At 39.5% G+C, this 18,546-nt stretch overlaps 1 protein-coding gene across 4 annotated transcripts in view; it reads right to left on the bottom strand.

Annotated features, from left to right (window-relative positions):
* Positions 1–18,546, bottom strand: part of eps8a (EGFR pathway substrate 8a, signaling adaptor) — a 39,937-nt gene that overhangs the window by 19,739 nt on the left and 1,652 nt on the right. For all 4 annotated transcript variants that reach the window (XM_084711361.1, XM_084711360.1, XM_084711358.1 and 1 more), the window contains exon 2: positions 1,394–1,481. In XM_084711361.1, the coding sequence (XP_084567487.1) occupies positions 1,394–1,458 (65 nt within the window). In that variant the 5' untranslated portion in view covers positions 1,459–1,481. The remainder of the gene's footprint in view (positions 1–1,393; positions 1,482–18,546) is intronic.

Here is an 18,546-nt window from a genome sequence, read left to right as displayed (position 1 = left end):
CACTCTCTACAAACCAACCAAACTCCATTCACAAAAACGGTCATTTTAGCTCACAGAACACAGCAGTTGTTGATCTGCTGCTGCCTCCATCTGTTAGTTTAGTTCGTGTGTTGTTGACTTTAATGAGTCTGAGTTAACTTTTCAAAACAGAAATCACACAATAACACAAACAAACTAACAGATGGAGGCAGCAACAGACCAACACCTGCTGTGTTCTGTGAGCTAAAATTACTGATTTTATGAATGGAGTTTGGTTGGTTTGCAGAGCGTGACATCTGTCTTATGTAACTGTGGTTTCCTGTCAGAAAAGTCTGTCTGACAGAAAAGTCAAGAGGTGAAAATATTCTAAATATAGTGTTCACTTAAAGTAATGTTGATTTTTGTGTAGGTGATACACTGACTATGGATAAGAACCTCTACAACCAGTCTTCAATAATGTGAACTATCCCTTTAACGTCAGCCTCATGGTCACAGTTTGCTTCCTTTCGGTGGGAAACTCCCTGAACCAGCAGCTGCAGCATCATGTGACACTGAGACTGACCACTTCAACTCATGCATTCACATTAAATCACTGGTCAACAGCACTTTTTCATTAAGAAAGACCCTTTCCATCACTGAGGAAACTGAACAAGTCACATATTTTACACTTAATTCATGTTATATTCAATGCAAAACAGTTTAATTATTTAATTAATCGCCAACTATTTTGAGTATTTTTTTTAAGAAAAAAGTAAAAATTCTCTCTTAAATGTGAATATTTTCTGGTTTCTTTCCTCCTCTCTGACAGTAAACTGAATATCTCTGAGTTGTGGACAAAACAAGACATTTGAGGACGTCATCTTGGACTTTGATCAACATTTTCTGACATATGGACCAAACAACTGATTGATTAGAGGAAAATGAATTGCTAGATTGACCCACTGTCCACTCCCTCCACCTGTCTTCACGTTTGGATCTATTTTTCAACTGACAAGATGTTATCCTGTGAATACTCCATTATGTCAGTTAAAAAGTTATAAAATCAGGAATGTCTCTTGACTGTCTATGAAGCTTTGGTGGCCTCTGCTTGGGGTCGTGACCCTCAGGTTGGGAAACAAACGTGTTCAAAGGGCCGACAGTGAGCAGGTGTTGAGTGTGAAGCTGCAGGATCATTAATGACGACCTGCAGACGCTGACGTGAAGCATCGAGTTTCTCTTTTCATTAATTATTAATTCAAGGTTTTCTTAGAAAACAACGAAGCCGCAGCAATGATCATCAGCTGGAGACTCAGACTGTTTATACCTGACAGATCACACTAAAACACCTTAAATTAACCCTTAACATCCTGCAGGAAACATGAGATGAGGTTAACAGGCTAACAGGTGATGAAGATGATGATGATGGGATACTGACTTGATCTGTGAGCTGTAGGAGCCGAAGATTCCTGAGGCGAGAGCTGGAGTTTCATATCCGTTCATCCTGCTTCACAGTGGACCGTCAGCTGAAGCACACACACACACACACACACACACACACACACACACACACACACACACACACACACACACACACACACACACACACACACACACACACAATTAGTGTCATATATATCCAGAAACATACAGAACTAATGTGTGCTGATGATGAGAACAGCGTGAAGAACATGGAACTCTGTTGTCATGGTGACACATTAAACACTTTATGGTTCTTCAAAGGAGCTGAACAGGATTCAGATTGTTGTATTTATATACGTTATATAATCCATATTTACAGTTCATATTTATCTATTTCTATTTCATTCATCTTTTCTGTGCTAAATGTCTGATGTGACACAGAAAAGACCTGAAACGATTTGCTTTATTGAGAATTTACTCTGTTATTTTTATTTTATTTTGAAATTCTGACTTTAAAGGGTCTGATTGTAAGTTAAATAATTAATGTGTTCAGCTGTAGGAGGCGACAGGTTTAGTTAGCAGCTCATTAGCTTAGCTGTTAGCTTTAGCTAACATTAATTATAGTTTGAGATGGGCAGCAGCTGCAGGCAGTGGAGTCTTTAAATCACATCGTCTTTTTGTTTTAATTCTACCAAAACACCAGAAGACCGACCAACTGACTGACTGACCAACTGACGGAAAGACAAACTCAACAAAAGACCAACTAGAAGACCAACTGGAAGACTGTCCAAAAGTCTGACTGACCAACTGACCAAAAGACTGACTTAACAAATGACAGAAAGACCAACTGCACTAAAGACCAACCAAAAGATGGACCAAAAGACCGACCAACTGACTGACAGACTGACCGACCAAAAGACAGACTAAAAGACCACCCATAAGACTGACTGACAAACCAACTGACTGACAAACTGGCCAAAAAAACAAGTGAAAGACTGACCAAAAGACCGACCAAAAGACCGACCAAAAGACTGACCAAAAGACCGACCAAAAGACTGACCAAAAGACTGACCAAAAGACTGACCAAAAGACAGACCAAAAGACTGACCAAAAGACCGACCAAAAGACTGACCAAAAGACAGACCAAAAGACTGACCAAAAGACCGACCAAAAGACTGACCAAAAGACTGACCAAAAGACTGACCAAAAGACCGACCTACAGAGCAGCTGGTTGCAGCAAACAGCTGACAATACAGCAATAAGTTGCAGAAACGGGTTCTACACAAAAAAAAGTGACTTCTGAGAGTCGAATGTAAATAAATATCAGTCTGACAGTCATATGTGATCTCCTGCAGAACGAGTGAGTCCTGGATTAAGTACTAGATTAGAACCCACAGCTGGAGTATAATCCAGACTGATGTGTTTGTCAGCAGACCTGCCTCGATGCTCGTTGGTCTGGTTTTTCTTTACATAAAGAATAAATTTATAGCATCATTTCACCAGAAGATGGAGCACTTTGTTTTTTTTTTTATCATGACCAGTCTGAAACCAGACGTCCTGGATTCTTGTTATTTTCTTAGTTCTGATATATTTCAGTCTGGAGGACAGACTGACCGAAGACTGATCAGTATTACAGTCCTGACCAATCAAAAACCAGCTCCCAGTGTTCCCAGTATGAGAGCTGCATCAGCTGCTTCATGACTCCACATGAGAACATCTCGTCAGTCCAGGATCAGGACACTGAGTTCATTAGAAGAGGAACATTAATGGATCATTAGAACGTTCCTGTAGAACAGTGAGAAGTCACATCAGTCTCTGAGCACGCTCAGTGCGCCTCTCTGTGTTCCTGTATGTACAGTACACACACGTGTGATTACTTTTCCCAGGACTCCATGTTTTATTCAGCCGGGACTCACGCTCCATTTTGGACTCTGTAACCATGACGACAACAGCAGGCAGGAGGCTCCTCGGTGAGAGAGAAGGGAAACCTGTGAGGCCGCGCTGAGGGAGAAAAGAGCCCAGACCAAAGAAAATCATTTCTTCTTACAAAAGTTCATAAATGTGACTTTAACTACAGAGAGTGTATCACACATTTACACACAGATGTCACCAAAATAATGACAACACATTTTTATTTTCCACACATTTCTGATTTATTCTTAACATGTTTTTATTTTCATTCATATTTGCTTCCTGTTCTCATTTTTACTGTTTTAGTTTTATTTATTTTTAATGTTACTTCAATTAGCAACATAAATACAAAGCCCTTTGTAAAGTCATTATTATTATTATTATTACATTTTTACACAATATAAATCAACAGTGGTAGAAAAAATAAATGAAACACTTTTTATATATTATTAAAACACACATTAAATATTTGTATGGTAACCACTATATGACAAGTCTTTGATTTTTATTTATTCTTACTCACATGTTGACACATTTTATTTTTAGCTTCAATCGTGTTCAGACTCTCAGAATAGATTTACAATCAGCATGTTGATTGATTTATTATTAGTTATCAGTGTTTCCTCCTGCAGGTGATTATCAGTCCTCTAACAGCTGCGCGCGTGCACACACACACACACACACACACACACACACACACACACACACACACACACACACACACACACACACACACACACACTCTCTTATCTCTCAGCCTTTTGCCCTCCAATCACATTCATCAAACACAGTGGTGGCCCCGCCCCCTGCCTGATGATGTCACTGTGCTCAGTGAGGAAATAAAGGAGAGTCAGAGAGCAGACGCCCTGAACACACCGCAGAGGTCAAAGGTCACAGTTACAGATGACTGATGATTGTCTCTGTGTTTGTCCTGCAGGGAGGAGACGCCGTCTGTAAACTCACGTCCACATCCTGTTTGACTGCTCAAACTGGCTCACCTCACATCCCTCAATTATTATTAATTATTAACAATAATCAGAAACAAATCAGCTGATCAAAAAGGATCTGAGCTGAATTTCAGTGAAATAAACGGTTTGTTTTTCTCCATAAATCAAATTAATTTCACTGTTTCTCTGTTTATTTATCATCTGATCGTCTGCGTCCGTTCAGACTCGATTAATTTGGAGCCGATCACTTCACTGACCTGCAACTAAAATATAAATATCACAAATCATATTGACAATATCAGTCAAAATAACTCCATTATGTTTCTTTTTAAATTCTATTTGTAATTTAATTTTTTTCATATGTTTTTGTTTTTTGTGTTTCATTGTTGTTGTTTTATTTTTATATAAAAGGCAAATTTCTGTATTTATTTATTTATTTTTTATTATCATTTATTTATTTATTCTAACAACACTTTCCAACCGTCATCACATCATATCAGCTTCTTGGTTAAACATGAACTGGAATAAAACAGATCACGACTGACTGTAACATCTTTTGTTTTGTTGATTTCATTTTGTTTTCACTATATTGATACAAAATATAAAAATATTATTTAAAAAATAATGACAATAATAATCACACTTACAAAGTTTTTGAAAACTGTTCAACTCTGCGTGGAGGGTAACTGGTTTTGTAACGTTGGTATCAGAACATGCGCACTAAAATGAGCAAAGTAAATAATAATAAAATAAATCAAAATAAAAACAACTACATTAAAATAACACTTGCACACAAAAGTCGCTGGTGAATAAAGTGATTCTGTGATTAACTTTTGGCAGAAACTTTTTAGTTTCTCTTTTTGTTTCCACAGTTTCTGGTGTTTGAGGAAGTTTTCTTGATAATAAAATTTTCTTCTGTCTCTTCTTTCTTCCTCTTTTTTCTTTTATTTTATTTTCTGTTAAACTCGTCTGTGAAACTTGATCAATTCACTGTCAGAAGACATGAGATGTTCATGTTTCTCCCTGTTTTTTAATGATCTGCTGCCGTTTTAATTAAACACGTCCTCCATGTTGTCCGGCGCTCAGAATGAACACTGATAGAAAACACTGATAATCTGCTGAGCATTTGGTCAAATCTGATCAATAACTGATCGTCAAAGTTCATTTTAAACCTCAGTCAAAGTCACTTTCAGCTACATTTTCTCCACTTGGATTCTTGGATATTGAGGTGTCAGTTGCCGTGACGACACTCAAACAGCTGTGGTGCTGACTGTGTGTTTGTGTGAGGCGGGCTGTGAGGCGTTGCCATGGTAACACAGGCCTCCACCATCTGCGGCGAGGAGAGAGCAGCCGAGCAGCCGTACTGAGATCTGTTCCCATATCTCACCTGATAAAAACAGGTCATGTGACGTGTTTCACCTGTGATGTCACACAGCAAACACAGCAGAGGACAAACTGTGTTCAGGTCAGACAGGATGAACTGTACCAACTGTTAGCATGGTCCATTCTGCAGCTAGCAAGCAAGGTTAGCCAACTAGCTGTAAGCCAGCCAATCAGCAGCCAGATCAGCCCCAGGAGTCTATTATTATTGTTATAATTATTATTATCATCATCATTATTATTAACCTTTATTTAGCCAGGGAAATTGGCTAATTTGGGAATGAATTAGCTAACGTAGCTAAATACTGTCTTGACTGAATAACATCAGCTAACTACCAATTTATCTGAATTAGTGAGTAAGCCAACGTTAGCTAACATTAGCCAGCTAAAACCACAGCGTCACATTATATTCCACGTTTTGCAGTGATGTTACTTTGACTTTGGACTCTGTTGTGGCAGCGTTGGTCGTTTGTTGACGTTAACGGACTACATTGCTAAGCTAACGTTAGCTTGTATTTAGGGCTGCAACCAACAATTATTTTCATGGTTGATCATCTTCTTGATTAATTAATCCTGTCACATTCTTGTCAGTTGAAAATTTTCAAATCTGTCCTGTAATGATTATTTGCATCATCAATTAATCTGTTGATCATTTTCTTGATTGATTGATTGACTGATTGATTAGTTGTTCGGTGCATAAAATGTCAAAAATGTAAAGTCCAAGATGACGTCGTCAGAATCCAGAGAATATTCATATGTAAGAAGCAAAACTCACAGAATTGGTTTGAGGGTTTTTTAACAATATTCCTCAAACCAATTAATCAATTATCAAAATCATTGGCAATTAATATAATATCAATTAATCATTGCAGCTCTTAACCAGGCTGCTGTTACAACAAAGGGTTAACAAACGTGACAAGTCAGAATAAAGTGAGAAACTTCTCTGTTGATTCACGTAAACGTCTGAACATGAAAATATTTCCTGCGTACTTCATGTTCACATTTGATAAAAAGAACAAAAACAAAAGATAAAACCAACACTGAGCTCAAGACTGACTTCAGATCAGCCGACTGTTTAATCAAACTGTTAAAGTCTAACTGATGTTCAAACAAACTCTGAATGAGTCACCGAGCAGGAAGTGCTGCTGCGTCGTCACGACGACCGTCGACTTCATACTGACAGCTTCAACACAGGCCTCATTTTATTATTAAAACTAAAACTCAGTGGAAACAGATGAAAATGTTTTTAGGTTCAGCTGAGCTGGAAAAATTATTAAAGCACATTTCTGCCAATGAAAGAAAAAAATCAAAATATGATAAAAAAAATTATGAATCTTATAATTTCAGTGTGTCTCATAATTCTGAAGATGTTTTCTTGGTGTTTACATTTTTAACATTTGATGGACCAAACAACTAATTAATTAATTACTTAAGAAAATAATCATAAACAAGCTCCTCTGATTGGCTGACAGAATGATGACATCATATTCTACTGTTTTCTAAGTGAAATGAAACCTGATGATCATCAACAGCAGCAGAGTGAGTGAGTGTGAGCATCTCACAGAGGAAAGTAAAGAGGATTGGTAAGAAGATTTACATCACACACACACACACACACACACACACACACACACACACACAGGAACCTAATCTCCATGTTCCTCGTCTTGAATAAAGGATCGTGGAACAGCTGACAGCAGAACATTTACAGTCGTCTTCACTTTAACAACTGTTTGACTGCCATCAGTCTCAAAGGTTTGAACTTTAATCTGAAATGTTGGACTTTACTCTCAGGATAAAGTTCTGACTTTATTAATATCATGATGTTCTCATTTTATTCACCAACAAAAATAACGTAAGAAAAAAACTTTATTCAGTCCAGACTTTAATCCCAAAACAATCCTGACTTTAGTTTCAGAATATTTGTAAGATTTTGAGTTTGGACTCAAACATTTGATGACTTTAAACATGACTTGAAAAAAATAAAAGATTTGCCCGTCGACTTAAACACCAGTGACTCGTGACTCGAGCCTTCTGACTTAAAAATACAGAGAGAGTCGAGGCTGATGTTAGCAGTTAGCGAGCTAATGCTAAGCTTCAATCAAATCAATAAGGCTGAGATTACATCACAGTACGACTCGTTTAAGACTCGAAACTCAAAGTTTAGGACTTGAGACGTGAAATAAAGCAGCAGCAGCAGTCTGTCTTCTGTTTTAATGATGGTGGACATGAACATGTGAGGAACTCAGAGAGAACCAGAGAGAACCAGAGAGAACCAGAGAGAATGAGAGCAGCTTCTGCTCTGAGGATTGATTAATTGTCCTCTGACTCCCCGACAGGATCGAGGACACGCGTCTCTGCAGGGAGCTCACACTCATTTATCTCACTCTAACCTACATACTGTCCTACACTGAGACACTCCACTGTCCCACACTCTGTACTGTAACATAGACAGAGAGGACACTTTACTGTCCAACACAGAGACACTCCACTGTCCCACACTCTGTACTGTAACAGAGACAGAGAGGACGCTTTACTGTCCAACACAGAGACACTCCACTGTCCCACACTCTGTACTGTAACAGAGAGACAGAGAGGACACTTTACTGTCCCACACTCTGTACTGTAACAGAGACAGAGAGGACACTTTACTGTCCAACACTCTGTACTGTAACAGAGACAGAGAGGACACTTTACTGTCCAACACTCTGTACTGTAACAGAGACAGAGAGGACACTTTACTGTCCAACACAGAGACAATCTACTGTCCCACACTCTGTACTGTAACAGAGACAGAGAGGACACTTTACTGTCCAACACAGAGACACTCCACTGTCCCACACTCTGTACTGTAACAGAGACAGAGAGGACGCTTTACTGTCCAACACAGAGACACTCCACTGTCCCACACTCTGTACTGTAACAGAGACAGAGAGGACACTTTACTGTCCAACACAGAGACACTCCACTGTCCCACACTCTGTACTGTAACAGAGAGACAGAGAGGACACTTTACTGTCCCACACTCTGTACTGTAACAGAGACAGAGAGGACGCTTTACTGTCCCACACAGAGACACTCCACTGTCCCACACTCTGTACTGTAACAGAGACAGAGAGGACACTTTACTGTCCAACACTGAGACAATCTACTGTCCAACACTCTGTACTGTAACAGAGACAGAGAGGACACTTTACTGTCCAACACTGAGACAATCTACTGTCCAACACTCTGTACTGTAACAGAGACAGAGAGGACGCTTTACTGTCCCACACAGAGACACTCCACTGTCCCACACTCTGTACTGTAACAGAGACAGAGAGGACACTTTACTGTCCAACACTGAGACAATCTACTGTCCAACACTCTGTACTGTAACAGAGACAGAGAGGACACTTTACTGTCCAACACTGAGACAATCTACTGTCCCACACTCTGTACTGTAACAGAGAGACAGAGAGGACGCTTTACTGTCCAAACTGATGTCCGTATCCAAAGTCCCTCAATCCTTCCTAAAATGTTGGATCAGGTGTTGGTGAGCAGGTTAGATGAGCAGTAGAACGTAGAACATAGTACATCAGATTTCAACACACAGAGAACATTTACATGAGGAATTAAAGGGAATCATAATATTATCTGGTTCACTTATTAAAAATCATCCTGGTGACCAACATGTTGTGTCTGTTGACTGATGAGAGAAGATAAACAAGTAAACAAGATAAACAAGTTTCTGGTTTTTTATCTGCATCATTGTCCACAGATCAATGCAACAGCATGACAGCTGTAAACTTTACAAACCGAGACTGTAAACTTTACAAACCAAGACTGTAAACTTTACAAACCGAGTCTCTAAATCACCACAAACCACAAAACTAACAGACCAGAATCCAGTCCAGTGGTCTAAAGATCCACACAGTTCAGGTAAATTATTCTTCTGATGAAAAAGTGACAGCATGAAGATAAAAGAATGATCATCATCAGTCCGTCTCATTTATTCCGTCATGTTGATGTGTTGAAGTCCGTTTGGAAACTAGTACCCTGGACTTTGTTAGGAGGAAAAATAAAGACTGAGGAACTTCATTTAGAAACGTAACTGAGAAACGAGTTCCTCTAAAGGTTCCTACTCAGACGACACTCGCTGCAATATTTATGATATGAAATGTAAAGAAAGCCTGATGAGACGACGTGTCTCAGAGCCTGAAGGACTGACGTCCTCTCAGCGAACATTAACACCTGTGTTTGACTTGTTCTGTCTTTTTACGACTTTTTTCATCTTGTTATGTTGTTTTTTGACTTGTTATGTTTTTTATGTTATGTATTTTTATCTTTTGTCTTATTGTTGTTGTGTCCTTATCTGTCGTCTTACGTCCTCTTCTTTCATCCTACACACGTCTGTCGTGCGTGACGTACACTGAAGGACACACCAGTGAATCAAACATGTTGACACTGAGAAGTTTGGGCTTATTATTTCATGAGTGACATTTGAGTTTTGTTATTACAGGATGAAGAACTGATAAAAGTACGAACAGGACCAGCTAACAACAACATGGAAACACAATCTGAGTTATTAAAGGTGGATTTATTTTCCTTTGTTGGTGCCAGGCTAACACTTTCCATCTGCTGCCAGTCTTTGTGCTAAGCTAGGCTAATAACATCCTACACTGGACACACAGAGATGAAAATGACTCAGGCGACACTAAAACAAGATTATTTCCTAAACTGCCGCTCTAACTGACGATGAGCTCTGTTACAGCTGCACACAGTCTGATATTAATCCAGATTATTCACCTCTGGCTGCGTTTAATCCATATTATTGAGTGTAATCCTGCAGCTGGGACACTGGACTCATTATCACACAGTCCCACAGTGACCTGGACACTGAGGACTGAGAACACTAATGAGTCCAACAGTTCAGAGTCACAATTAAAATCTAACATCACACGTTCACCCTCAGTATCTGAGCTCCTCTTTAAAATGAACTCTTAACTGCACGATAATGAAGGATAAAAATAATAATCCGTAATAATCCTGAAAGTGCTGATGTCATCATTACTGCTGAGGGTCACGGTGAGTCTGTTACAGACTCCGTCACTCTCAGTCAGCTGATCGAGGGCATCTTCTTTAAAAGGAGACCCACTATACTTTATTATTTTATATGTGTATATGTAATTTTCAAAAACCGAGTCAAACGTCTGCTCTTAATGCAACATTTCCACATTTTTTTCTACTTTAAGAGTCGAGTTAACGTCAGCAGATTTCTTTATTCACCTGCTGCAGGTACGGCGTGTTTTCATCCTCACACAGAGAGAAGACATGAACCTGGACACGTCTTCACCGCTCAGCATCTCTTCAGCTCTTTCGTTCCCACTGGTGACTCGTGGGATCACAGAGAAAAACTTCCCTTCAACCCAAAATCAATTTTCCCCTACAGTCCTTCATGTCTCATTACTTTATTATTATTGTTACATCGTGTCTGTAATGTTACGTCTGTTTCATCTTTTTCATCTTGTTTGTAAGTTATTAAAAACTCCTGTCTCTTTGTGACTTGATCTGACCAATCAGACACACACACACACACACACACACACACACACACACACACACACACACACACACACACACACACACACAAAGAAGAAGAAGAAGAAGAAGAAGAAGAAGAAGAGAATCTACTAAAACACAGAAGAGCTGCAGTCAGACAGAACTTGAGAGTTGAACTGTGATCCAGATGAGATCTGCTGCTCTTTAAAAGGATGAAACTGAACTTACGACCTGCGACAGAGACAATAATGACATGAAGTTTGACATGTTGGTGAATGATTGTGTTCTTAAAGAGCTCGTTTATACACAGACAGCAGAGCTTTAATAAGATCACTGACCGACACAGAGCGATGTGTCAGAGCGAGCAGGCGGGCAAGAAGCCAAACTACAGATCACACACAGTTTACAGTCGGATCAACACAGAGACGAGCCCGAAAACTAAAAATAACTCTACAGTCCAGAGACTTCACCGAGACGTCGTCCTGAACTCTGACTGCACGTTAGAACAGCAGGTCATCTTTAAAAAACTCCTCAAACATCCCAAACTGAACTAAAGCACCCGTCCAGTCGGCGTGTCATCCACACTGAGGCAGTTAGAAAAGTGTTCTTACAGTTTATTACAGAACCCACGGATCACAGAACCCACGGATCACAGAACCCACGGATCACAGAACCCACGGATCAGATCAGAACACAGTTTGGAGTATAATTCCAATATTATACTCTACTGCACTACAGTACATTATAATATAGATAATTACACAGAATGCACAATTATTCAATCTTTGTCAACACAACCTTCTTCTATACAGAAATAAATCCTGTATCTTACATCTGTCTGGCTCAATGTCCCGCCCTCAGCACCATCTGATTGGTTACACGTTAAGAGGAACGACCAATCACCACTGAAGGCTGTGTCACAGAGCTGCTCCGGTGAGCTGAGAGGAGCTGTGTGTGTGTGTGTGCGTGTGCGTGTGTGTGTGTGTGTGTGTGCGTGTGTGTGTGTGTGTGTGCGTGTGTGTGTGTGTGTGTGTGTGTCTGTGTGTGTGTGTGTGCGTGTGTGTGTGTACGCGTGTGTGTGTGTGTGTGAGAACACACAAAGGAGATATCACCAAAGTTACAATGAAGATCACGATCTGATGATCTGTTTCTATGACGACGAGCCACCCAGTTACACCAGTGAGGAAGCCTGAAGTCATGGTTTCACTCTGGAGGTGACAGTTACTCGAGTAAAAGTAGAAGTACTGATTCAACTTGTTTACTGCAGTAAAAATTAAAAAGTTCAGGCTCTGAAATGTCCTCAGAGTGTAAAAGTAAAAGTCTACAGACTGTCTGTCCAAAGACGAATGAACCTCAGCTCTTCTTCACCACAGAGTCTCTGTCTCTGTCTGTCTCTGCTTCTCCAACATCGTTCTTGTTACATCGTTTTGTTTTTTTCATGTTATCAGGTCAGTTTCGGTTTTTCAGAATTTTCATATTTTCACATCTTTGTCGTCGTTTTTTTCCCATTACATTTTTTTTCTTTTCGTCTTGTTAGTCTTTTTCATCATTTTTGTCTTATGTATGTCTGTCTGTGCACTCCTGACACACACTGAAACACACCTGAAACACACCTGGAAACACACCTGGAACACACCTGGAACACACCTGGAAACACACCTGAAACACACCTGGAACACACCTGGAACACACCTTGAAACACACCTGGAAACACACCTGAAACACAACTGGAAACACACCTGGAACACACCTGGAAACACACCTTGAAACACACCTGGAACACACCTGGAACACACCTGGAACACACCTTGAAACACACCTGGAAACACACCTGGAAACACACCTGGAAACACACCTGAAACACACCTTGAAACACACCTGAAACACACCTGAAACACACCTGGAAACACACCTGAAACACACTTTGAAACACACCTGAAACACACCTGAAACACACCTGGAACACACCTTGAAACACACCTTGAAACACACCTGAAACACACCTTGAAACACACCTGAAACACACCTTGAAACACACCTGAAACACACCTGAAACCTGAAACACACCTGGAAACACACCTGAAACACACCTGGAAACACACCTGAAACACACCTGGAACACACCTGAAACACACCTTGAAACACACCTGAAACACACCTGGAACACACCTTGAAACACACCTGAAACACACCTTGAAACACACCTGGAACACACCTTGAAACACACCTTGAAACACACCTGAAACACACCTTGAAACACACCTGAAACACACCTGAAACACACCTGAAACACATCTTGAAACACACCTGAAACACACCTGGAAACACACCTGGAAACACACCTGAAACACACCTGGAAACACACCTGAAACACACCTGGATGCGATTCATTTTACTGACCATTCAATCTCGTTCACTTCCTCAAACAAAAGGTCAGCCTGTTTGGATGAGACTTCCTTTTTCTGATAATAAATCTCGTGTGTCCGTTCTGATTAAACTCGAAACAGGAAAATAAATCACATCCTCGTCTCATTCGTCGTCTCCGTGTGTCTCTGCACTGACTTCTTGTTTAAAATATGTAAAATTCATGAATAAAACAGATACATTCCTAAAATAATGAGCTCTGTTTACACTCGTCCAAACACACGAGTCCACAGAGCTCTTACCTGTCCGAGGCGTCCACAGGTGAGCAGAGCGTCTGCAGTGTCCACAGTGTCTCTGTCAGGTGGGACTGACAGATTACTGAAGAGGACGTGGATTTACTGCTGCAGCAGCTTGTTGTGTGTCACCAGTCTAAGCCTCTAATTAATGACTCATTATGGACAGGTGGGGGGAGGGGCCAGGGCTGGGGGCGGGGCTTACACACCAGCTGACAGAGGAAACGCCCACATGATGTAAAACTACACTGTAAAACACTGTGAACCACATTTACTCCACTTCACACAGAAACCTGTTTCTAAAAGCACAGATGTAAATACATAAATATGTGGTGTAATTATATTTGGTTTATTGTCCTGTTGTGGTATTTTTACTGCAGGTGACGCCCTGCTCACCTTCGAGGATCAATAAAGTTTTATCTTGAAGGACAGATAAAGTTTCACACTTTATGACTTTTTCTCTGGTGGTTCAGGAGGATTTCAGTTCACAGCAGGATCTCAGGAGATTATTTATGGACCAAAACTCTCCTCATGTCCTTTTTCTGAAGGTAAACTCAGCGGCTGTAAGACGTTTAAAAGGTTTTTTTTCTAACATATATAAAAGTATTGAAGAAGAAAAACTCCTTCAATATTTAATATTTCTTTATAGAACTATCTCTTGAAATATTGTCAGCTCTACCACTTGTTAAAAATATTCTACCTTTCATCCAAAAATATTTTAAATAAAATTAACAATGTTTGACTTTGAGTTTTTTTTTCTCTCCATCAGACTTGAAAACATGAAAAAACATCTGTTTCACATGTTTTTAAAAATAAACTGATTTATAAAAACATTAACATAGAAATCATTTTGATGGTTTGATTCTGTTTTTATTCATAAAGATCTGATTCTGTAAATTTATATTTCATCTCTTGTTTTGTTCCCTGGAGAAGAAAACAAAGAAGTTTTTATGTTTCCACAAAGATAAAAATAAAAGATGAGTCATTGTAACTGTAACTGTCTAGAAATGACAGTAACTACACATTATTTGACTTTTGTTGAATAAGAAAACTTTCGTCCCAAACTTACGAAAAAACCAAAAACATATTTCTGTTTTTTTCGTAAGTTTGGGACGAAACAAACTTTTTCATTTTGATTTTCAACCTTCAGCCACGAGAACACAGAAGAACCTCAGAGCGAACAGAACAATCAGGGCCTCGTTTCTCAGAGCGTCACGTTTATCCGACGTTGTATCTGAAGGTCTCCCTTAAGCTTACAGGCTGTTTCTCAACTCTGGGAAACAGCCTGTAAGGTACAACCTGCGAAGGTTCTGAGAAACGAGGCCCTGATCTGTTTGGATCCTGAATTTGACCAAAGTGAACAAACTACAGGTGTGAAGGGTCACTGTGCTGGTTCTGGTTCAGGTTCTGGTTCAGGTTCAGGTTCTGGTTCAGGTTCTGGCGTGCTGTACAGAAACAGGAAGTGTCTGTGTTCTCCTGTTCTATCAGAGGATGAATGAATCCTTTCAGAATTTGAGGGAAACTCCCGTCTGATTGTTTCTGTGTTTACTGACCAAACAACAGTCTGAAAAAGAACCAATCAGATGGAGAGAAAAAGGTCAACAGAGGACACAACGAATCAGCGTCACACAAAAACAAACAAATAAAACCACAGACACATTAATAAATCAATAATAATGAGCCAATAAAAGAGACTTTAACATGAATAAAAGTTTGAAGGCAGGATTTTTTCTGAATCCTCTGTGGTACAGATTTATAAAAAGAAATCATTACAGCTGATATCAAATATTAATACAGAAATAAAATACATTAATTAATAAAGACGGCTATGAAATGAATAAATGTGGCATTAGGAAATAAAAGTCCCCTGAAATAAATAATGTTTATTAGTATTTGTTTATGTCTGTATTTATTCATTTCATGGATTTATTTATTTATTTAGGTATTTCTTTATCATTAATTAAAGTTAAGTTAAAAGTCTTCAGACCGTCTTTATGTTGGGAGACGATGGAGAGTCATGTGACAAATCAAAACGCTGCTATTGGTTTCCTCAGGCTCCGCCTCTTTTTTAAAGTACTGCATCATAAGTGTTGATGTGTCGAAGGTAAAGAGACAAAAAATCAAGTTTTATTCTGGTAAAAACTAAAAGAACCTCAAAAGTTAAGATGTCTGTTTATTTTTTATTATATTGAACTTTAATTTAATTTAGTCACTTTGTGACGCCTGTTGTTGTTTGTGTTGATGTGTTGTCATGTGCACACACACACACACACACACACACACACACACACACACACACACACACACACTGAACAAACATCAAACACAGCAGCTTGTATCGTTTTCTCAGATTCTACAGACTGTCCCTTTAATGTGAGAGCAGCACTGTCAGACATTATTGAGACAGATTTCTGTCCCGTTACGTCTCCACAGTCCCCGGTTCCTCCTGACGGATCCTTACGGAACCGTATCATGAAACTGTGAAACTCGACTCGTGTCAATCTCCTGAAAAACTGACCAGCTCCTCTTTCAATCCCATAATCCACCACTGCTCCTCCGACACATCACAGCAGCACCTGGCAGGTACGGTTACATCACCCCGACGTCATGGTAACCAACCACACATACACAGACACGCACACGCATGCACAGAGGACAGGAGGAGGTCCCAGGAGACGCCTGGCAACCGTCTGTGACAACAACAGCAAACTGCGATGGACACTTTTTACTGTTTCATCAATATTTTATGGACAAAACTGAAATTCATCAACACTCTTTAAATATTATAAACTACATTTTCTTTTTACTTTTTAACTTTTCAGTTGGAGATTTATCAGATTTATCAGCAGTCGATGGAAAACATCAGTAAAACTGACACGGATGAAAAGTTACTTCATGTGACGAGACAAAAGCGTCAAAGACGTAACACGGAGAAAAGGACGAAAAACAAGAAAAGACCTAACAAGAGGAAGAAGATGTAACAAGCTGAACACGAAGAGATCGCATATGTCAAGTTTTTCTGAACTGATGAACTTGTTGTCATAGCAACGTCAGTTAGAACTGAATCATCTTTCTTCACATCTGAGCCTTTATCTGCCTCAGCTGTGAACAAACTAACTTTTTTTAAAAACACAAAACTGTGAAATGATCGTTGTCATCTTGTTGTTATCAGCTGGAAAAAAATCCACACTGTGCATAAAGTCAACATCTTGATTTTAAAAAGAAGAATGAGTGGGTTAATATTTATCACAACATTAAATATAATGTGTGTTCTAGTCAACGTTCTGTCTCTGGATTTTTACAAACTGAACCCTGACTTGAATTTCAGTTGGGGTTTTTTTTGTGACATATTTGAGTTGAATAAACTTCCTCCATCACAGAGCTGCTGGGAAACGTCCTGAAATAGTCTCCATGTCCGTCCCTCAAGAGGACGACAGCTGGAGGACGTTTCCCACGAAGACCACAGTCGGTCCGTCCGTCTGTCTGTCCGTCCGTCCCAACAGAAAACAGTCGAGGAGCAGCTGTGACGGACTTTAATCCTTCACTATCTGACCCACACACAGAAAAAAAACTCTGAAAACACACAAATCTGCAGAAAACAGTGAAGATTACACAACAAACCGCAGCTCAAAGGTCCTTCAGCTGTCCAACATCAGCAGATGGAGTTCTCTAAGAGCCTGATGACCTTTGACCTCCAGAGGAACAGCTAACAAACACAGACTGGGATCATTTATTAACAATAAGACGAACAGAAAGTATGAAATCAGACAGAAATGATCACTGACTTCTTACTTTGTTTGGCTGCACAGGTGGGAAGTAACTAAATACTTAGTTACTGTACTTCAGTAGAGTATCAGGTATCTGTACTTTACTTGAGTATTTATTTTTTCACTTATCTTTCTCCTCCTCATATTTTCTAAACAGACTCGTTACTTTAGTTTGAATGACTCTGAGGTGAATTATTGATTATTGTTATTTTGCATCATTGTGCGCCGCCTTCAAACATCAAGACGGACTTCAACCTGAACGGACGAAACAATAAGACACAGAAAAGACGAACCATCAGAGGACATCAGACAGGACAGACGGGACGAGACGGAGACAACAGGGGGAAAAACAACAACAAAAGATGTAACAAGACAAAGTGACGAGAGAAAAAGTTACGTAACAAGTGAAAAATACGTAATAAGATGAAAAAGACACAACACAAGAACAGTGTAAAAGATACAACAAGACAAAAACTACTAAACAAGATGAAAACAACAAAAAAGAAAACAAGACAAAAACAACGTGAGACAATAACAATAAATAATAAGGCGAAAATGATCTAACTAGATGAAAACAAACAACAAAAAAATAATGCAGCATGTTTTTTTATTCTCAGCTGTGAAAAAAAGCCCAAAGTGAAGCTGACCAGGTGATCTCACCTGAGACCTGAACCTCTCACTGCACCAATTATACACCTGCACAGGTCACAGGAGGGACAATAACGAGCTGCTGCTGCTTATTAACATCTGGGAACCGTTAATACACCTGAGTGCCTCCTCTCAGGTGAACACACTCTACATTTACACTCAATACATGGTGATATTTTCCCGCTCAAACCAGGTGAGACCGAGCGGCTGACAAACGTTGAATGACAGAAACGACTGACGGTTAAAGTCAAAGATAACCGTCAGGAACCGTTTGTTTGTTTGAAAAACACACTGAGAGATAAAAGGAGACCGTGAGAC

Source organism: Lutjanus erythropterus, chromosome 22 (assembly GCF_056507025.1).
Source record: "Lutjanus erythropterus isolate fLutEry1 chromosome 22, fLutEry1.hap2, whole genome shotgun sequence".
Lineage (NCBI taxonomy): Eukaryota > Metazoa > Chordata > Actinopteri > Lutjaniformes > Lutjanidae > Lutjanus > Lutjanus erythropterus.
This window is presented reverse-complemented; position numbering and strand designations above follow the sequence as displayed.